Source organism: Diceros bicornis, chromosome 31 (assembly GCF_020826845.1).
Source record: "Diceros bicornis minor isolate mBicDic1 chromosome 31, mDicBic1.mat.cur, whole genome shotgun sequence".
NCBI classification, from domain to species: Eukaryota; Metazoa; Chordata; class Mammalia; order Perissodactyla; family Rhinocerotidae; genus Diceros; species Diceros bicornis.
Genome location: NC_080770.1, coordinates 9,767,321 through 9,791,102, shown reverse-complemented (window position 1 = coordinate 9,791,102; position 23,782 = coordinate 9,767,321). Strand labels below are relative to the sequence as shown.

Here is a 23,782-nt window from a genome sequence, read left to right as displayed (position 1 = left end):
AGGCACTTTGGAGGCCAGAAGGCAGTGGAATGATATATTTAAACTACTGAAAGTAAAAAACTGTCAAACAAGAGTTCTATATCTGGCAAAAGTATTTAAAAATGAGTTAAAAATTAAGACATTTACAGATAAACAAAAGTTGATAGAGTTCAATACCATTAGACCTATCCTACAAGAAATGGTAAAAGAGGTCCTTCGGTTTGAAATTAAAGAATGCTAGACAGTAAGAAATAGAGATGAAGAAGAAAGGTCTCTGATAAAGGTAAATACATAGGCAAATATAAAAACAAGTATTATTGTAATTTTGGTATATTAATTTACTTTTTATTTTCTAAAAGATTTAAAACACAAATGCATTAAAAATAATTTTAAATATATTTTTAAGTGTATAAAGATGTAATTTGTGATATCAATGTCATAAACAGGGGGACCATATAGTGGTATAGATGTAGAGACTCTTATGCAGTTGAAGTTAAGTTGGTATCAATTCAAACTAGATTGCTATAACTTTAGGATGTTATATGGTAACCACAGAGAAAATACACAAAAAGAAATGATAAGGGAAACAAAACATGTCACTACAAAAAAATCAACTAAATAAAAATAGGTCAGTAATAGAGGTAATGAGAAACAAAAAAGCTTTCGGAGATATAGAAAACAAATAGAAAAATGGCAGAAGTAAGTCCTTCCTTATCAGTAATTACCTTATATGTAAATGGATTACAATCTCCAGTCAAAAGGCAAAGACTGGCAGAATAGGTGAAAAAATAGGAGCCAACTATATGCTGTCTACAAGAGAGATTCATTTTGAATATAAAGACACAAGGAAATTGAAAATGAAAGGATAGGAAAAGATATTTCATGTAAATAGCCACCAAAAGAAAACTTTGTTGGCTAGACCTAATATTAGACAGAATAGACTTTAACTCAACAACTGTTATAACAGACAAAGAAGGAATTCATATATTGACTTTAACAAAGTCAATTCAACAAGAATACATAACAATGATAAACATAGATGTATGAAATAACAGAGCCCAAAACATACGAGGTAAACACTGACAGAGTTGAAGGGAGAAATGGAAAGTTCTGTAATAACAGTTAAAATAATTCAATAAACCATTTTCAATAATGCACAGAAGCATTAGATCAGAGATCATTGAGAAATAGAAGACTTTAAGACCAATACCCAGCTAGACCTAACACACACATATAGAACCCAACAGCAGAATATACTAAATCCTTATGTGCACATGGAATATTCTCTGGAGTAAACCACATATAGGACACAAACAAGTCTCAAGTGAAATTAGACAGGCACAAAAAGACAAACATTGTATGATTCCATTTATATGATTCCACAAATTCATGGAGAAATAAAGTAGATTATTGATGACCAGAGGCTAGAGGGAAAGGAGAAGAGTTGTTGCCTTATTGAGCACAGAATTTCTGTTGAGGGTGATGGAAAAGTTTTGGCAGTAGATAGTAATGATGGTTGCACAACATTGTGAATGTAATTTATGTCCCTGGTTTGTATGCTTAAACACGATTAAAATGGAAATTTTTTTAACATACATTTAACTATAATAAAAAAGAAACAAACATTAATGTAAAAAGGAAAACAAATATGAACATTAATAGACACTGTATGTTGCTCACAACACATAAAATAATAATTATCTGGTCTTTACAGGAAATATTTGCTGACTCCTTGTGTAATAGTACTCTGAGGCTCTGTGATGATTATTTTGAAGCATTGTTTCTCTCTGTTCTTCACCTGCTATAACTTCTATTGCTCGATCTTCAAGTTCACATAGCCTCTCTTGTGTCCACACGGCTGTTAAGTCTATACAGTGAATTTTTATATCAGAAACTATACTTCTTGAGTTCAACAATTTCAATTATTTTGGTTTGTTTGTGTCAATTTCTCTGCTGAGAGTGCCTATTTCTCAGCTGTGAGTTTCATTCATTATTAAGTCATATTTTCTTTACACCTTTGAGGATACTTATCACCTTAATATATTTCTTGGTTAATTCAAAATCTGTTGCATCTCCAGAAAAGAGTTCAATGACTTCCTTTCTCTTGAGACTGAGTTTCATTTTCTTGTGTCTTAATGTGTCAGGAAATTTTGAATTTTATCATTATTATTATAAATATTAAGTTGTAGAGATTTTGGATTCCATTATTATTCATCAGTAAAACTGATTCTTTCATTTTAGTGAGTAATTTTCACGTCTGGGGTTGAAATGCAAACTCTTTCCTGTGGAACTGGCCTCAGTTTGGATCTCTATCTTTAGCAGACCTACTTGGAGCTTATTCTGCATATATATGTTTCAGGGGCCAGTCAGGGATGTGTGGTAGAGATCCCCTCTGCCACTTTTCTTTGCTGGAACCCTCCACTCTTTTCAGTTTTCCCAGTCTCCCATGGTCTGTGAACTGGTCCTCCAGACCACGAGAGGGTAGCTTTTGCATATGCACCCCAATCACTGTACTTACTGTGTGGATTGCACCTTACTCCAGGTTATAGCTATGGAAATGGAATCTTCCTTACATTGCTTTCCATCTGCTCTCTTCTCAGGGAGCATACACTCCCCACCACAATCAACCTGCTTCTGTTCACTCTCCAATACTCCAACATTCTCTTTTGGTAGTTGCTTTGTGTATTGTGCACAGGCTTTATACTTCTTTTCTGACGGAGTGGAGGGCAGGCTGTAGAGTTAAAGTCCTTAATTCCTGGAACCTGAAATGCACCCATCAAAGGCTCATAAGAGAAGTATTATGATAGAATCTTTTAATCCTCATTATTAGTGCTTCATTGATAATTAACTAGTGGAGCAAAAGTGGTGGTAGGGCATCATTTAAGAGACTATCAAATAATTCTTAGGAAAAATGATGGGAATTTTAATTAGGAAGGTGTCCATAGAAATGGTAACAAGTAGCTGGATTGGGAAAGCTATCTGTAGAAATGTGCAATAAGATTTCCTGATGGTTTCAAATTTTTAAGAAGGAGGGTATGATATGGCAAATGGAGGATGAAGGATGATATCTATATCTTCAGCCTGAGCAAATAGATGAATGCTGATACCATTAAATAAGATGAGAGAAGACAGGAAAAAGATCCCATATGGAGGATAAAGTCAAGACTTCTGTTTTGGACATAGTAAATTAGAAGTGCCTATTTGTCACTCAGAAGGAGATGCCAAGTTGGGGAAAACAGGACTAAGAATATTGGCCTGCTTGAAAACAACCCACCCCAAATATAACTGCTACCCAGGCTGATATTCAGCTAGTAAATACTCAGGCAACCATCCACCAATGAGCCATCCTCGAAAGGGGAAATATATAGCCCAGCAGGCATACTCTATGTGACCAGTTCATTGTCAAGGCCAAAGCCTATTATTAATGGTCAGTTCCCCTCATGTATTGGTTGTTAAACATTTGGAATATCCCTTCTGCCCACTAGAACATCCCTTTCAGCCAAAATTCAAAAATATGCAGTTTCATACTTTTCCCTGGAGACCTCATTCCTTAAAAATGCTAAATATATAAGTGTTTAGATGTAAATAAAGCAAGTAAAAATGTCATGGTATGAATCTCTAAAACAAGCCAGACCACACCTTTGCTCCACTTCAGGGAAAGGAGCCACACTGGCACCCTTGTAGAAACAAGCTATAAAAACTCTTGGTAAGCATGACACAGGGTACAGACATGGGCTGTTACACAAACAACTACCTTAATGATCACAGTCTTGTGCTGATTGAACATTAGTAAGCTTAGACAAACCTACTCCACATAATTTCCTAGAATCCCTTCCCTTTGCATATTCAATGGAATAGCCCAACTTCCTTTGTTCCTTGATTTACCAGTCATCGCACCTGCTTGGACAGTCTAGGCTTAATTACTAATAACATTCATTTTTGGTCTCAAAAGTATCCTATTGAGGATAAAAATTTTATGGTCACTCTACTTATTAATGACTGAAAAGAAGAGAGGACTTCTACATCTCAGAATTTTGGGAAAGACAATCACTGCTAATGCATTCAAGACCTTTGATAATGATGAAAAATGTATTATGAACCCTGATATAGGACACCAACTTTGAGAACATACAAAATTTCATCAGATTCTTTTATGCCTAGCCTCTTTCAGGGTCATAGAAGCATTAAATAATTTGGGTAAAGAAGAGGAAGTGATGAGCCATGCTCACTGTAACAGAGTAGAAACTGTTTATTGGTGGCTCTTTGCATGATGTCAGGAACAAAAAGCCTTCCCTATTCCTACTGCGTATTAAAAAGTGTCTCAAGATATCAGTTCTTTCCAATTTGATCTATAGATTCAATTCAATCAAAATCAAAATCTCAGCAAATTACTTTGTGGATATTGACAACTAATTCTAAAGTTAATAGGGAGAGGCAAAACACTCAGAACTGCCAAAACACTGTTAAAGAGGAAGAACAAATTTGGAGGACTGACACTACCTGACTTCAAGACTTACTACAAAGCTACAGTAATTAAGACAGTGTGGTATTAATTAAAGAAAAAAATCATTAAATGGAACAGCATTGAGAGCCCAGTAATAGGCCCACATAAATATAGTCAACTGATCTTTGACAAAGGAAAATAGGCAATACGATGGAGGAAAGATAGTCTTTTCAACAAATGGTGCTGAAACAACTAGATGTACACGCGCAAAAAAGTGAATTTAGATGGAGACTGTACACCTTTCACAGAAATTAATTCAAAATGGATCACAGACCTAAATGTAAAACACAACACTATAAAACTCCAGGATGATAACAGGAGAAAATCTACATAACCTTGGGTTTGGTGATGACTTCTTAGATACAAGACCAAAGGTATAATCCATGAAAGAAAAAATTATAAGCTGGGCTTAATTAAAATGTTCTGATCTACAAAAAACATTGTCAAGAGAATGAAGAGACAAACCACAGACTGGGAGAAAATATTTGCAGAAAACATATCTGATAAAGAATTTTTAGCTAAAAAATACAAAGAACTCTTAAAACTAATAATAAGAAAACAAAACAAAAAACCTGAATAAAAAGTAGACCAAAGACCTTAACAGACACCTCATCAGATAAGATATACAGATGGTAATTAAGCATATGAAAAGATGCTCCACATCATATGTCATCACAGAAATGCAAATTAAAACAACAATGAGATACCACTACTTACCACTACCTACATTAGAAAGCCCAAAATCCAAGACAATGACAACACCAAATGCTGGTAGGATGTGGAGCACAAGAATTCTCATTCATCGCTTGAAGGACTACAACATAATACAGCTTGTTTGGAAGACAATTCTGGTGGTTTCTTACAAAACTAAACCTATTCATACCATATGATCCATCAAGTATGATCCTTGGTATTTACCCAAAGGAGTTTAAAAGTTATATCCACACAAAAATATGCAGTGGATATTTATAGAAGCTTTATTTATAATTGACAAAACTTGGAAGCAACCAAGATGTCCTTCAGTAGGTGAATGGATAAATGAACTGTGGTACATCAGACAATGGAATATTACTCAGTGCTAAAAAGAAATGAGCCATCAAGCCATGAGAAGACATGGAGGAAATTTAAATGCATGTTACTAAGTGAAAGAAACCAATCAGAAAAGGCCACATACTATCTGATTCCGACTATATGACATTCTGGAAAAGGCAAAACTTAACGAGACAGTAAAAAGATCAGTGGATGCCAGGGGTGCTGGTGGAGGGTAGGAAGAATAAATAGGCAAGCATGGAGGATTTTTATGGCAGGGAAAATACTTTGTATTATACTATAACGGTGGATACATGTCATTATACATTTGTTCAAACCATAGAATGTACCACACCAAGACTGAACTCTCACGTAAACTATGAACTTTGGATTATTATGATGTATTAGCGTAGGTTCATCAGTTTTAATAAATGGACCACTCTGGTGGGGGATGTGATAATGGGGGAGGCTACACATGGGGGAGAAGGAGGTGCATGGGAATCTTTGTATCTTCTGCTCAATTTTTCTGTGAACCTAAAACTGCTCTTAAAAATAATGTCTATTTTTAAAAAGGACTCTGAAAGCTATCCTAAAATGCAAATATATATTTTACTTTTTTAACCTTTTGTTATTTTCTGACCAAAAAAATGTGCCATGTAAAAATTAGAATATAGATAAAAATTAAAAACACATTTTAAAGTTGTCCTTAATTCACATTCTCTAAGACAAGTGACCTAGACCCATCAAAAAAGGAATGTCGTTTCTTATGGCTGAGTAGTATTCCATTGTGTATATATACCACATCTTCTTTATCCATTCGTCCCTTGATGGGCATTTAGGTTGTTTCCAAGTCTTGGCTATTGTGAATAATGCTGCAATGAACACAGGGGTGCATGTACCTTTACAAATTGGTGCTTGCCATTTGTGACAACATGGATGGACATTGAGGGTATAATGCAAAGTGAAATAAGTCAGAGGGAGAAGGTCAAATACCGTATGATTTCCTTCACTATGTAGTAGATAATAAGAACAATAAACAAACACATAGGGACAGAGATTGGATTGGTGGTTACCAGAGGGGAAGGGGGGAGGGAGGAGGGTGAAAGGGATAACTCGGTACATGTGTGTGGTGATGGGTTGTAATTAGCATTTTGGTGGTGAACATGATGTAATCTACGCAGAAATAGAAGTACAATGATGTACACCTGAAATTTTTACAATGTTATAAACCAACGTTACTGCAATAAACAAAAAATTAAAAAAAAAAAGGAATGTCGTGCAAAAAATAAGTGATCATTCTAGATTTTAAAAGACTAATAAAACATAAGAACAAAATGCAATGTATAAATGCCAACTACATCATGGATGGGATAAAGAAAAATAACAGCTAGAAAGAGATTTTGAGGACCTTTGTGATAATTTAAATATGGTCTAATAGCTAATATGATGGAATTATTGTTAGTGTTCTTAGGTGTGATAATGGAATTGTAATAGTATCAGAAACTGTCCCTATTCGTTTTTGTAAAAAATTTTTTGTTTATTGCAGTAACACTGGTTTATAACATTGTATAAATTTCAGGTTTACATCATTATACTTTTATTTCTGCATAGATTACATCATGTTCACCACCCAAATACTAATTACAACCCATCACCACACACATGTGCTGAATTATCCCTTTCGCCCTCCTCCCTCCCCCCTTCCCCTCTGGTAACCACCAATCCAATCTCTGTCTCTATGTGTTTGTTTATTGTTGTTATTATCTACTACTTAATGAAGGAAATCATACGGTATTTGACCTTCTCCCTCTGACTTATTTCGCTTTGCATAATACCCTCAATGTCCATCCATATTGTCACAAGTGGCTGAATTTCATCGTTTCTTATGGCTGAGTAGTATTCCATTGTGTATATATACCACATCTTCTTTATCCATTCGTCCCTTGATGGGCACTTAGGTTGCTTCCAAGTCTTGGCTATTGTGAATAAAGCTGCAATGAACACAGGGGTGCATGTAATTTCTTAATGCCTGCATGCTAAAAACTTTAGGCGTGATGTGTCATATGATTTGTAACTGCCTTTCAAATGATTCAAAAAAAAAGTATGTGTGTGTGTTTTTGTGTGTTCATATACATGCAAGGAAATAAAGCCAATGTAACAAAATGATATTTCGTGGTGAATCTGGTTGAGGTTTATATCAGGATTCACTATAGTATTCATTTACTATCTGTCATATTTGAAAATTTTCCAAAAAAAAGAGTGGTTGGGATAAATCCATCCAAGTGGGAGCCAACATTAACATCATTTTGTTATAGTTACGTACATCACAAATACACATTTTAAGTCAAATTGGGATATGTGTGATATGTGTATGTGTAATTGCATAACCTCATTTGACATATTTATTTATAGATATATATCACATTTTCTTTTCAAATAAAATATTTTTCCAAATAAATTTGGTTATGTGTACAAAAAGAAATACACACAAAGCTTCTCTATTGATCTTCATTAAACATCATTATAATCACACATTACTGTATTAGTCAAGGTAACTTGTTGCAGTAAAAAATCCGGAATCATAAGTGGCTACCTGAATAAAAGAATGATTCTTATTGATGTCATAATTTTGTGTGGGTCAAGTAGCCATCCAGGCCCCTATCTTCTAGGCAATGACCAAGGAAACAATTCCTTCCATCATGTGACTTTTTCATCAATGAGTTCTTTGTTTCAAGCCATGTTGTCAAACGGAACGGGTAGAATGAAAATTGATCTTACATGGACAGGCCTGGAATTGGTCTACGTCACTTCTATCCACAGTCCATGGTCAACACAAAGGTGCATGGACCCTACTTAATTATAAGACTGGCAAGTATAGTGTTCATCTATGTCTAGAAAAAAAGAGAAGCAATGGTGAGCGTCTAGCCAGATCGTGCAATAATTAATAACGAAACAATAGCCTTATATTTTGCACAACACAAATTTCCCTTTTTTTGGATGTCAAGAACAGATGGTTGAATTATCATACTCATTACCTGAGACAGTGTCCTCATTAATTTGGCCTTGAATTCACCTCATATACTTATGTATATATCTGTTTCATTTTTTCTCCATGCTCCACTCCCATTTCTCTCCTCCAATATAAGGATAATTATAAAGTGTTAACTATACTATTTTAAATTTATATATGTTTTCACAAATGTGACATTTTTTCATTTACATATTATGTAAATGTGTTATTTTCTCATTAATTTTTGTGTGTACAATCACCACTATGTTTTTGAGACACATACACGTTCCTATGTGTAGTTCTACCTTATTTTCTTAATAGATTCATAGTGCTTCATAGTGTGGTTCCATCACAATGTTCTTAATCCCTCTTTCAGGAAAGGATAAACAGATTGCCTCCAAAGACCTGACACCACAGATGTCACTACACTTAACAAATTTATTTGTGACCATTTCCTTTGAGTACATTATATATCTTTGTATATAGTTGCTTTTTGTTTTGACCGACCAGGCTTTCCAATAATCACCACTACATCATTTCCTTAATCATAGCACTTCTTTGTATAGATTCTATACCATTCTGAAATGAAACACAAATAAAGAAAGTATGTATTGTATAATAACTCAGAATATAAAAGATTTAACAGTTGTATTATAATATAAGTATGGTGTGAGAGAAGCAATGATTACAGAGCAGTTGCCCAATCTCAATTTTTGTCCATTTGTTAATACTGGTCATATAGAATCAGCACAGGTGCTTTAGTCCAAGTTGTTTATAGAAAGACGCCTTTTCCAGGAACCTGTGTAACATAGAGTTCTCTTTCTCTTTTATTTTTTTAACTTTATCATTCTCTGTTTCTTCATTCTCCATCATACCTAATTCTTTCCTCTGAGAACTTTCTGTAAGTTCCCCTGTCTAGATTGTGGGTTTCTTCTATCCTGCTTTAGAGGAACCATGTTGTCCAATATCAGCAAACCAGTGCTCTGCAGAGAGGAGATCTTATGCACCCCTTCATTACCCTTGGCATATTTTTTCACAGATGTTGCTTTCACCTTGGATTTTTTTGCTGTTAGAATGCTCCATATTCCTTTTTCCAAGTTAATAGAGACATAATTAACATTTAACATTGTATAAGTTTAAAGTGTACAATATGATGATTTATACAGATGTATATTGTGAAATGATTACCACTATAGGGTTAGTTAACACCTCCATCACCTCAGACAATTACCATTTTTTGTGTGTGGTGAGAACATTTAAGATCTACTTCCTTCATGACTTTCAAGAATATACAACAGCATTGTTAACTACAGTCTCCATGTTGTACATTAGATCCCTAGAAATTATTCATCCTATAACTGAAAGTTTGAACCCTTTGACCCACATCTCTTCATTTCCCCACATCATCCAGCCCTGGCAACCACCATTCTACTCTCTGTGTCTGTGAGTTCAACTTTTTTTTTTTTCCTGGTAACCAGGGGATAACCTATAGTGATTACACAAACAAACACGATAAAGAAGTTAAAGCATATTGATACCAAAACATCAAAACACAAAAAACATAACACAAGAAGAAGCAAGGAAGAACAGGTCTACAAAAGAATCAGAAAACAATTAACAAAATGGCAAGAGTAAGTCTTTACCTATCAATTATTTAAATGTAAATTGATTCAGTTCTCGAATCAAAAGACATAGAATGGTTGAAATGATTTTAAAAAATCCAACGATAAAATAAGATGAACAATCCAATGATATGCAGCCTACAAAAGACTCACCTTTGCCTTAAAGACACAGTTGACTGGGATGAAGGTGTGGAAAAAGATATTTCAAGCAAATGGTAACCAAAAAAAGGAAAAAAAAAAAAACAGGATTAGATATACTTACATCAGACAAAATAGACTTTAAACTAAAAATGGTAAAAAGAGACAAAGTCATTATACTATGACAGAGGGGTTAATAAATCAGGAAGACACAATTGTAAATATTTATGCACCCAACATCTTAGCACCTAAATATATAAAGCATAAACTAACAGAGCTAAAAGGAGAAACAAACATCAATATGTTAATAGTTGGGGATTTTAATACCCCACTCTCAACAGTGGATAGATCACCCAGAAAAACAATCAATAAGAAAACAGTATTTGAACAACACTGCAGGACAAACGGACCTAAGAGACATACAGAGAACATTCTATCCAACAGCAGAATACACATTCTTCTCAAGTACATATGGAACATTTTCTAGGATAGAACACATGTTAGGCCACAAAACAAGTCTTAGCAAAATTCAAGAAGATTGAAAGTATACCAAGTATGTTCTCTGACCACAGTGGTATGAAAGTAGAAATCAGTATCAGGAGAAAAACTGAAAAACTCACAAAATACATGGAAATTAAACAACACTCTCTAGAACAACAAATGGATCAAACAAAAAATTAAGGGAGGATTAAAAAGTATCTTGAGAAAATGAGAATGGGAACACAACATACAAAAATTTATAGGATGCAACAAAAGCATTTCTAAGAAAGAAGTTCATCGTAGTAAATGCCTACATTAAAAAACAAGAAAGATCTCAAATAAAAAACCTAAGTCAATGCCTCAAGGAACTAGAAAAAGAAAAACAAATTAAGCCCAAACTTAGCAGAGGGAAGGAAATAATAAATGAAATAGAGAAAAGGAAAACAATAAAAAAATTAACAAAACTAAGCCTTAGTTCTTTGAAAAGATAAAATTGACAAACCTTTAGCTAGAATAACCAAGGAAAAAAAGAGAAGACCCCAAATCAACAAAATTATAAGTGAAAGAGGAAACATTTCAGCTGATACCATAGAAATACAAGAGGCCACTATAAACAACTGTATGCTAACAACCTGGACAACCAAGAAGAAATGGAAAAATTTCTAGAAACAAACAACCTACCCAGACTGAATCAGGAAGAAATAGAAAATCTGAAGAGACTAATTACCAGTGAGGAGATTGAATCAATAATCAATAATTTGTGAACAAAGAAAAGCCCAGAACCAGATGGCTTCTCTGCTGAATTTTACCAAACATTTAAAGAATAATTAACACTAATCCTACTCAAACGCCTCCAAAAAATCAAAGAAGAGAGACCATTTCTAAAGTCATTTTGTGAGTCCAGCATTACCCTGATACCAAAACCACTGTTACACTTATATCATTGTACTAAAGGAAAAGAAAACTAGAGGAGTGATGTCAGCATCATGGCAGAGTGAGTTGTTCCCTTTACTCCCCTCTACATTGCAAGCAGTAGGACATCCATGGACCAACAAAGGACTCCCTGCACAGCACATCAGCATGTCTGAGAGATTCATGCATCTGATACCTGAAGGTGGGTGGATTGGACCTCCGGGAGGCAGTGGAACTAGGGGAGCAGCCCTCTGCCCCTCCAGTGGTGGGGGTGATCCAAAACGCAGATACCTCCAGCAGTGGTGGTGGTCCCTGATCTGAGGTTTCAAAAAAGGCAGTGGCACCAGAGACCAAAGGCTGCAGAAGCAGCAAAACCCCTCGTGGTTTACCCTTTTTTCTCTCTCAGTGGTGGCAGAGGGCACCCACGATCTGAAGATTCAGGAAACACAGTGGTGCTTATGGTGCAGCTCCCTCCTTCTCCCCCAGTGGTGGCAATCCAAAATGTGAATATCTCCAGCAGAGGCAGTGGTGCCCTGGCCTGAGGTTTCAAAAAGCTCACCAGCGCTGGAAGCAGAGTCTGCAGGAGCAACAGCAGTGCTCATGGCTGAGCACCTCCCACTCCCCCAGTTGGCAGGTAGCACTTGTGACCAGAGGCTTCACAAACCACAATAGAGCCTTTGACCCAGCCCCCAGTGGCAACACCCCTGACACCCAGCCTTATGAGCAGCAGGTGATGTATACAAGACCCATGGCCCCTGGCAGTGGCAACAACACCCGTGGCCCGGACCCCAACAGTGGTGCTGCTTGCAGCCCCAGATAACCAAGGAGCAGCAGCACAGGTGGTACATGGGGCGGCAGCACCCCAGCCTGTGGAAAATCCACAGAGATCCAGTAGTGGAACAGGAGACCCAGGTGACCCCAGAAACAGAAAAGGTGCTCGCAGCATGGTGATCCAGGAGAAGACGCCAGAGACTAAGCAACATTGTAAGCAGCAAGGCACCAGCATCTTTAGAGGCACAAGCAGCACAAGGAGGGCACTGACACTTGTGAAGACTTTCCCTAAATTTCAAAATGTGGCTTCTTTTTCACACTTATTTTTACAACAGGTTATTATTGTTCCCTAATCTAACCCGTATCTGTTTCTCAGGTTTGGGAGGAGGTTAATGCTCAGATGGTGTTTGCTCCAGTTTGCCATTGTTGGCACCTGTGCAGCCTTTGCTCCCACCTTCCTCGTTTACTGCTCACTGCGCTTCTTGGCTGGCCTTTCTGTCATGACCATCTTGTCAAACAGCACTATGCTCAGTAAGTCAACATTTTTGATCTTGCACATTTCCAAGCTTTGACTTTGATGTTGACATTCCATGTTTGTTTAAAGTCAAAATTCTGTTTGTGTTTTCTTTCAGTTGTTGAATGGACACCACGCCAATTCCAAGCCATGGGAATGACACTGGTAATCTGTGCAAATAGTATCGGACAGATGATATCAGGAGGTGTGGCTTTTGCTATTCGAGACTGGCGCACCCTCCAGCTGGTGTTTTCTGCACCGGTATTTGCCATCTTTCTGTCTTCAAGGTATAAGCTCTCTATTAATCTTAGAGGGTCCGGAATTAAAGATTCATGGAATCAGGACACACGAATTCTGTTTGGTCCTTCATCAACACTTGAGCATGTGTTCTACTAAACTGTGGGATTCCAGAAGCTGAACAGACAGCATTGCCAGATAACAACATGGACACTAAATTATTTTGAATTTCAGATAAATAACAAGTATTTTTGTATAATAATATCCCAAAGGTTAAATTTCACATAGTTACACTGAGAATTATTCATCACTTTTGTGAAATTTCTATTTACCTAAGAGTTCTGTAATTTTATGTGCTAAGTAGATAAAATACAGAATGTCCCATTAAATTCAAATTTTGGATAAATAACCAACAATATTTTAGTACAAGCATGCCCCATATATTGCACGGAACATAATAATACTAAAGTGTTATTCACTGTTTATTTGAATAAAAATTTAACTAGGCACACTCTACTTTTAGTTGCTAACATTGACATTTCCCCTGAATAAGAGAGAAGCCAATATGACTCCAAGTTTGTGTTCCCAGTAGTGAAAGTGTAGTGCATTAAGCTATCATTCTCGTATTTTCTTCGTTATGGTACAAGAGAAAGTAAATTTATATTTTCTGGTATAACCAAACAGTGGTGGGCATTATATTGTAGGAAAAGACATCAGCAGGGAAGGAAAAACTTCCTTCTACACTTGTAGGTTCTGTGAATGGCCTAAGAATTAAACTGACATAAGAAGATTAACAGGAGAAAGGCATACAAATTTACTTAATATTTATATGTACATATGAGTCTCCAGAAGGAAAATTAAGACCCAAAGAAATCATTAGGCCCAATAGCTTATTTACATTTTTACACACACGAAAAAAACCTCTGAACTGTAGAGATGTGATAAGACAAAGTGGCTTGGACCAGGGGCAGGAATTTGTGGGAATATGACTAGGGAATATACGAGGAAACTAAGGGAAAACAAGAGTTATTTTAGTAAGTTTGTTTGTATAAGTCCTTTTCAGTGTCAACTCCAAGTCTTTGGTGATAAGAATGTTCTTCTCTTCTTGGCACAGGAAGGGCATCTTTTCATGGGAAGTTGTATGACCTACTTTAGGGCAGAAAGGGGAGGACAGAGAGCTGTTTCTGCATCTGCTGTTTCTCAAGCACCTTCAGCTTAAATAATCAATATGTCAGAGCAACAGATTTTGGGTGGCGTACTATGAAGCACTTTCCATCTCTGGGCAAAGTTTGTATGAAAAATGGACAAATGAGAGTTAACTGCACCCCTGTTCTGTTCTTTGATCAGATGGCTGATGGAGTCAGCTCGGTGGCTGATTATCACCAACAAACCTGAAGAGGGCTTAAAAGAACTCAGAAAAGCTGCACACAGAAATGGAAAGAAGAATGCTGGAGACAACCTAACCCTGGAGGTGAGCAGGATGGGAGCTGGACATGGGATGTAGGGAAGACATGACCTGACATCTATATTAGTCAGCATCCATAAGAGGAATGCAAGGTAATGTGCCAGGAGTGGTTATGGGTCTTCTGACCTCACTGTCGTGGTTCTCAATGTGTGTCAACATCATTTGGGTTAACGTTAGAAAAGGGTATACTGTGGCTGAAAGTATTGGACACAAATTTTACTCAATGGAGGACAAAAGGGCTGAGTATTAACAATTATAAAAATTGTAGACTTACAAAGGAAAAAAGAGAGAATCTTCAAATAAATAAAATTAGAAAAGAAAAATGAGAAATTGCAACACATACCACAGAAATACAAAGGATTATAAGAGAAACTATGAAAACCTATATGCCAACAAATTGGATAATCTAGAAGAAATGGATAAATTCTTAGAATTATACAATCTTCCAAAACTGAATCAAGAAGAATAGAGAATCTGAATAGACTGATCACTAGTAAGGAGATCAAAATATTAATCAAAAACTTCCCAGAAAACAAAAGTCCAGGACCAGGTGGCTCCTCTGGTAAATTATACCAATTTCTCAAAGAAGATTTAATATCTATCTCTCTCATTCTTCGAAAAAATCAAAGTGGAGGAGATGCTTCCTAACTCAGTCTATGAGGCCTACATTATCCTGATACCAAAACTAGATAACAACAACACAAAAAAAGAAAATTACAGGCAAATGTCACTGATGAACATCGATGCAAAAATCGTCCACAAAATATTAGCAAATCAAATACAACAATACATTAAAAGGATCATGCACCATGATCAAGTTGGATTTATTCCAGGGATGCAAAGATGCTTCAACATCCAAAAATCAATCAATGTGATACACCACATTAACAAAATTGAGGGTATAATGCAAAGTGAAATAAGTCAGAAGGAGAAGGTCAAATACCGTATGATTTCCTTCATTAAGTAGTAGATAATAACAACAATAAACAAACACATAGGGACAGAGATTGGATTGGTGGTTACCAGAGGGGAAGGGGGGAGGGAGGAGGGTGAAAGGGATAATTCGGTACATGTGTGTGGTGATGGGTTGTAATTAGTATTTTGGTGGTGAACATCATGCAGAACATATTTCTGCATGATGTAATCTATGCAGAAATAGAAGTACAATGATGTACACCTGAAACTTTTACAATGTTATAAACCAATGTTACTGCAATAAACAAAAAATTTAAAAAAAACCAAAAAACAAAAAACAAAATGAAGAATAAAAATCACATGGTCATCTCATTAGATTCCAAGAAAGCATTCCACAAGCATCAACAAGCATTTATTTATGATAAAAACTCTAAATAAAATGGGTATAAATGGAAAGTATATTAACAGATGACATTTTTTATATTACATAAAACTCTAAAGAATCCGACAAAAAACTATTAGAAATGATAAAATAACATAGTAAAGTTGCAGAGTACAAAATCAACATCCAAAAATTAGTTGCATTTCTATACACTAACAATGAAGTAGCAGAAAGAGAAATCAAGAATACAATTTCACTTACAATCACAACAAAAAGAATAAAATACCTAGGAATAAATTTAACCAAGGACGTGAAAGACTTATACCCTGAAACCTATAACACATTGCTGAAAGAATTAGAAGACACGAAGAAATGGAAAGATGTTCCATGCTCATAGATTCAAAGAATTAACATACTTAAAATATCCATTCTTCCTAAAGATTCAATGCAGTGCCTGTCAAAGTCCCAACAACATCTTTCATGGAAATAGAACAGAGAATCCTAAAATTTACTTGAAACAACAAACGACTCCAAATAGCCAAAGCAATCCTGAGAAAAAAGAACAAAACTGGAGTTATCAAACTCCCTGATTTCAAAATATACTACAAAGCTATAGTAATCAAAACAACATGGTACTGGCAGAAAAACACACACAGACCGATGGAACAGAATCAAGAGCCCAAAAATAAGCCCACACATCTATGGACAGCTAATTTTTGACAAAGAAGCCAAGAACATACAATGGAGAAAGGAAAGTCTCCTCAATAAATGGTGTTTGCAAAACTAGACAGCCACATGAAAAAGAATGAAAGTAGACCATTATCTTACACCACACACAAAAATTAACTCAAAATGGATTAAAAACTTGAATAGAACACCCAAAACCTTAAAACACCTAAAAGAAAACATAGGCAGTACACTCTTTGACATTGGTCTTAGCAATATCTTTTTGAATATCATGTCTCCTCAGGCAAGGGAAGCAAAAGAAAAAAATAAAGAAATGGGACTTAACATCAAACTAAAAATCTTCTTCACAGGAAAGGAAACCATTATCAAAATGAAAAGATGATCTAACACTTGGGAGAAGATATTTGCAAATCATATCTGATAAGGAGTTAAAATCAAAAATATATTAAAAACTCACACAACTCAACAACAAGAAAACAAACAACCCAATTTAAAAAGGAACAGAGGATATAAACAGATGGTTTTCCAAATAAGATATGCAGATGGTCATGAGGCACATGAAAAGATGTTCAATATTACTAATTATTAGGGAGATGCAAATTAAAACTACAATGAGATATTACTTCACACCTGTCAGACTGGCTATTATTAAAAATATGATGATGTAATCCATGCAGAAATAGAAGTATAATGATGTACACCTGAAATTTATACAATGTTATAAACTAATGTTACTACAATAAACAAAAGTCAAAAAAAAAAGATGAGAAATAACAAGTGTTGCAGAGGATGTGGGGAAAAAGAAACTCTCATACACTGCTGGTGGGAATGTAAACTGGTACAGCCACTATGCAAAACAGTATGGAGATTTCTCAAAAAATTAAGAACTACCATGTGAACCAGTTGTTCCACTTCTGGGTTTTTATTGAAAGAACATGAAAACACTAATCTGAAAATATATATGAACCACTATGTTTACTGCATCAAAAGTCACAATAGCCAAGACTTGGAGGCAACTTAAGTGCTGATGGAGGGATGAGAGGATAAAGATGTGCTATATATACACACATACACAATGGAATACTATGAAGCCATAAAAAAGGATGAAATCTTGTGTACATATACCACATCTTCTTTATCCATTCGTCCCTTGATGGGCACTTAGGTTGCTTCCAAGTCTTGGCTATTGTGAATAACGCTGCAATGAACACAGGGGTGCATGTATCTTTACACATTGGTGTTTTCAAGTTCTTTGGATAAATACCCAGCAACGGAATAGCTGGATCATAAGGTAGTTCTATCCTTGATTTTTTGAGGAATCTCCATACTGTTTTCCATAGTGTCTGCACCAGTTTGCACTCCCACCAGCAGTGTATGAGAGTTCCCTTGTCTCCACATCCTCTCCAACACACGTTGTTTCCTGTCTTGTTAATTATAGCCATTCTGACGGGCGTGAGGTGATATCTCATTGTAGTTTTGATTTGCATTGGAATACTACTCAGCCATAAGAAACGATGAAATCCAGCCATTTGTGGCAACATGGATGGACATCAAGAGTATTATGCAAAGTGAAATAAGTCAGAGGGAGAAGGTCAAATATCGTATGATTTCCTTCATTAAGTAGTAGATAATAACAACAACAAACAAACACATAGAGACAGAGATTGGATTGGTGGTTACCAGAGGGGAAGGGGGGAGGGAGGAGGGCGAAGGGGATAGTTCGGCACATGTGTGTGGTGATGGGTTGTAATTAGTATTTGGGTGGTGCACATGATGTAATCTATGCAGAAATAGAAGTATAGTGATGTACATCTGAAATTTGTACAATGTGATAAACCAATGTTACTGAAATAAACAAAAAATTAAAATAAATAAATAAATAAAACAAAAAAAATAAATTTAAAAAAAGAAAAAGAAAAAAAAAGATGAAATCTTGCCATTTGCAACAACATGGATGAAACTTGAGGGCATTATGTTAAAAGAACTAAGTCATGAAAAAAGCCAAATACCATATGATTTCATTCATATGTGGAAGATAAAAAAACAAGACCCACAAACAAACACGTAGACATAGAGAATAGTTTGGCGGTTATTAGCAGGGTAGGTGGGCAGGGGGAAGGCAAAAGGAGTAAAAGGGCATATAGGTATGGTGATGGATGGCAATTAGACTTTGGGTAGTGAACACTATGTGGTCTACACAGAAGTCAAAATATAATGATGTACACCTGAAATTTATATAATATTATAAACTGTTACCTCAAAAATTAATTAAATAAATATCATTTTAAAAAAGATTGTATATTTGTCTCATCTAACTGTGTAAGGGAAAGTAATAAAAAGTAATCCATTCCCTTCCAATTAATGTTCTGATGACCATTTTTCAGAGCCATAAGGTCAGTAGAATGATTAGTGACCATGCAGAATAAAGCATAAGGAGGTTCTGCTATTTGTTCATTCACCCACACACCTTCGAGTTACATTTAATGAGTGCCGACCTGTGGCAGGTTTTGTTCTATCCCTGGAAACATGGCAGTGACCACAACAGTCCAAACCCATGTTGTGTGGAGTTTACATTCTCCTTATTACAAGTTCCAAGAGCATGACTGAGTGGAACTGCCCCAGAGAAGTCTTTCTCCTTCTTATTTTCCATCCCAGATATCAAAGGCAAATATTGCTGTGCATCATTAGTTAAATCATTCTTCATGTCATGCAGATATAAAAAGTACTTACTGAAAAATTATATTGTGCCATGCGTGGTGCTAGATCATGAATAACAGAATACGTTACAGTCCCAGCATTCAAACAGCTCTCACATTCATATGAGAGATAAATTCATATATATTTTTAAATCCAAATGTTTAAAATGATAAGAGAATGTAAAGAATGCTAATGAATATAAGGAAAAAAAAACTCTGCTATCCTTTTATTGATAAAGGAGAAGATTAGAAGTTAGCCATTCTAAAAGGAGAAATAAAACATTTCTGGAACCATGTCCAATGGCACATCTGCTAGAAGTTGTTATAGTCCCAGAAAAAAGCAGAAGTCCTTTGAAGATTTCAAATAGTGCTCCTGAGAATTCAGATCCCACTGAAGATGGCAGAAAGAAATCAAAATTCCCCCAGACATGAAGCGATTATACAGACAATGGCACTGAGGGTTCCTGATATGATGGGAAGACATTGGATTATGTTAAAAAAAAAAATAAAAAAGGATGGGAGTGGATCTTGAAATTTAGGTGGATACGTATTTCTATACTCACAGTATATATAGAAATATGTACTCACAGTATATATTTCTATACTGTGTCAATATATGCCTAAATTATATAAAATTATTTGGACCAACTAATTTCTCAGGAATTATCTTTGATTCCAAGCACATACCTGGTATTTTGCCTACCAGATTGGCCCAATCCATGAAGAAAAGCTTGAATACGTACAGGGGCCAGGCAGATACAAAAATAAGTGATACTATCCGAAGTCAAGGGAAAAAAAACAATGCGTAATCAAGGTGAGTGGCATCTGATAATCACCTCAGTGCCAGGGGGAAGAAAGAGCACGGCACATGAGCAGCAGTTAAAATGTGGTTTAAGCAAGAGATTCTATCCATGAATGGGTAGCTAATATACCTTCATTTTATTTATTTTTTTTATTTTGTAAAGATAATTCAGAAAATTGTGGTCTTAGTCCTGTTTAAACACCATTCTGATGGATGACCAAACACACCTGCTCCAGACAGGTCTTCTAATTTAAACTCGCTCCACTTTATGTCAGTTTCAATCTGTTGATTGCTCCAGATCTCCGGGAAAGGTGGCCTTTTATTTCTCTGAATTCTCTTCATTGTAGAATTTTCTCTAACGAGCTTCATGCTATTGTTTCATTTGTAGAGATGGGAAGAGAATAGAGCTAATGTTATTTGTGTAATTAATAAATCAATAAGTGCCTGAGCTGTGCTAGACATAATTCCATATGCAGTTTGTAACTTCATGTATGCCTTGGAAATCCTTGTGAGAGTGGCATTATTTGTTTTTCTCGTACTTCTTCTTCTCCTGATCCTAATTCTTATACATTTTCTTCTTTTGTTTTTGAGGCATAATTGACATATAACATTATATGAGTTTCAAGTGTACAGTATAATGATTCGATATTTGTCAGTATTGTAAAATGATGACCACAAGAATTCTAGTTAACATCCATCACCATGCACAGTTACAAAATTTATTTTTCTTGTGATGAGAACTTTTGAGATCTACTCTCTCAGCAACTTTCAAATATACAGTGCAGTATTATTAACTATAGTCACCATGTTGCACACTACATCCCTATGTCTTATATATTTTATAACTGGAAATGTGTACCTTTTGACTCCTTTCACCCATTTTTCCCACCCCCCATCCCACACCTCTGGCAACCACTAATCTGTTCTTGGTATCTATGAGCTTGATGGTGTTTTGTTTTGTTTTGTTAGATTCCACAAATAAGTGAGATCATATGGTATTTGTCTTTCTCTGTCTGACTTTTTTCACTTAGCATCATGTCCTCAAGGTCCATCCATGTTATCTCAAGTGGCAAGATTTCTTTGTTTTTATCACTAAATAATATTCCATTGTATATGTATACCACATTTTCTTTATCCATTCATCCATAGGTGGACAATTAGGTTGTTTCTATATCTTGGCTATTGTAAATAATAATGCAATGAACTTGGGGGTGCATATATCTTTTGAAGTTAGGGTTTTAATTTTATTCAGATAAATACTCAGAAATGGAATTACTGGATCATATCATAGTTCTATTTTTAATTTTTTGAGGAACCTCCGTACTGTTTTCCATAATTTACATTCCCACCAACAGAGCACAAAGGTTTCTTTTTCTCCACATACTCACCAACACTTGTTATTTCTTATGTTTTTGAGGATAGCCATTCTAACAGGTGTGAGGTGATATCGTATGGTAGTTTTGATTTGCTTTTTCTTGATGATTAGTGATGTTGAGAACCTTTTTGTGCACCTGTTGGCCTTCTGTATGTCTTCTTTGGAAAAATGTCTGTTTATATCTTCTGCTCATTTTAATTATATTGTTTGTTTATGCTATTGAGTTGTATGAGTTCTGTATATATTTTTCATATTAACCCCTTATCAGACATTTGATTTTAAAATATCTTCTCCTTTTGGTAGGTTGCCACATCTTCTTATTCTTATTTATCTTTTTTTTTTTTCCTCTTTTTGGTGAGGAAGATTAACCCTGAGCTGACATCTGTTGCCAATCTGCCTCTTTTTGCTGAGGAAGAGTAGCCCTGGGCTAACATGCATGCCAATTTTCCTCTACTTTATATGTGGGATGCCAGCCACAGCATGGTTTGATAAGCAGTGCAAGGTCTGCACCAGGGATTGAACCTGTGAACCCCAGGCCACTGAAGTGGAGCACAAGAACTTAACCACTATACCACCGGGCCAGCCCCCTTATTCATCTTTTTAATGAGAAGGAAATTGAGGCTTAGAGATGTCCTGTTACCTTCCTCAAGGTACATACCCAGCAGGTGGCAGAGCCATCCTATAATGCCAGCTTATAAATTCTAGGTATAAATCATACTACATCAAGATCTCCCCTGATAAAATCCTCAGATTTAATTCTAGGCATCTCATTCATGGAGGCACAGCATATGCCAAGATATCCCTGAAGGAAGCTGACCCAAGAACCAGAATAAAAGCTCTCAGAAAGTTATTCTCCTTCCTGAAAAAAAACTGTTTTTCTGCTAAGAGCAGCCAGCTGAGAACCAAGCTCAGGTGCTGGACTTTTCATGCCCTTCTGGCATAAATGAAGCTTTGGACAATAGTCCAAGCAACTCTTCATTTAGTCCCCTTCCTGATCTAAATCTTTAACCTACCCACCCGTTTTGATACCCTGCAGCAAAACTGAGTCTCACGTTAAAATGTCTTTGTCACTGTAAAATTGCCCTCAGGCCCCTTTAACTCCCTAACTCACCTTTCATACTCTTTTACACCTGTCATTGCATCTTCCATGGCTATATTTTCTAGTGGGCAAAAAGGAAAGTCATTTATCTTGTCCTCTGTTGGGCTTCACAACATCTACCATTTTGTGACAACTGAATAGTTTGCTGTTGTTGTTGTTCTTGAAGGTTTTAAGATCTTCAGATCCACCAGGCAGGAGGAGCTGGAGACAGCACAGAACAAACCTTCTGTGTGTGACTTGCTGCACACACCCAACCTGCATAAAAGGATCTGCGTACTATCCTTTATGAGGTAGACTTCACAAAGTGCATGAGAAACATGTAAATAATGGAGACATGATTCTATTTCTTATTCCAAAGGCTATAGCATACTATCGGGACAGATTTGAAATAAAACATGAGGAAGCCTGAAAGGTAATTACTATGTTTGGAGGTAGTGAAAGGTTATGAAAAGACTAATTGTACCATGAGGAGTTTTTCTTTTTTAATTGAGGTCATATTGACTTATAAAATTGTGTAAATTTCAGGTGTATGTTATTAGATTTCAGTTTCTGTATAGAATGCATCATGTATACCACCAATAGTCTAGTTTTTATCCGTCACCATACATACGAGCCATTACTCCTTTCACGCTCCCCCCACCCCATGCCCTCAGGTAACCACTAATCTGTTCTCCTTATCCATGTGTTTGTTTATCTTCCACATACTAGTGAAATCATACAGTGTATGTCTTTCTCTTTCTGACTTATAACACCCGGAAGGTCCATCCATGTTATCACAAATGCCACAATTCTGTCTTTTTTATGGCTGATTAGTATTCCATTATGTATGTATACCACATCTTCTGTATCCATTCATCCATTGATGTGCACTTCGGGTGCTTCAACATCTTGGCTATTGTGAGTAATGCTGCAGTGAACATCGGAATGCATAAATCTCCTTGAACTGTTGATTTCATGTTCTTTGGATAAACACCCAGTAGTGAGATAGCTGGAGCATATGGTATTTCTGCTTTAATTTTTTGAGGAATCTCCATTCTGTTTTCTGTAGTGGCTACACCAGTTTGCATTCCCATCAGCAGTATATCAGGGTTCCCTTTTCTCCACAACCTCTCCAACACTTGCCATTTCATGTCTTGTTAATTATAACCATTGTGACAGATGTGAG

General features: G+C 35.9%; 1 protein-coding gene across 2 annotated transcripts in view; it reads left to right on the top strand.

Annotated features, from left to right (window-relative positions):
- Window positions 1–23,782, top strand: part of LOC131395507 (organic anion transporter 7-like) — a 44,097-nt gene that overhangs the window by 4,436 nt on the left and 15,879 nt on the right. Inside the window, exons 3-6 of one of the 2 annotated variants that reach the window (XM_058527374.1) lie at window positions 12,822–12,976; window positions 13,078–13,246; window positions 14,544–14,667; window positions 22,792–22,907. In XM_058527374.1, the coding sequence (XP_058383357.1) occupies window positions 12,822–12,976; window positions 13,078–13,246; window positions 14,544–14,667; window positions 22,792–22,907 (564 nt within the window). The remainder of the gene's footprint in view (window positions 1–12,821; window positions 12,977–13,077; window positions 13,247–14,543; window positions 14,668–22,791; window positions 22,908–23,782) is intronic. The other variant, XM_058527375.1, reaches the window with a different exon arrangement.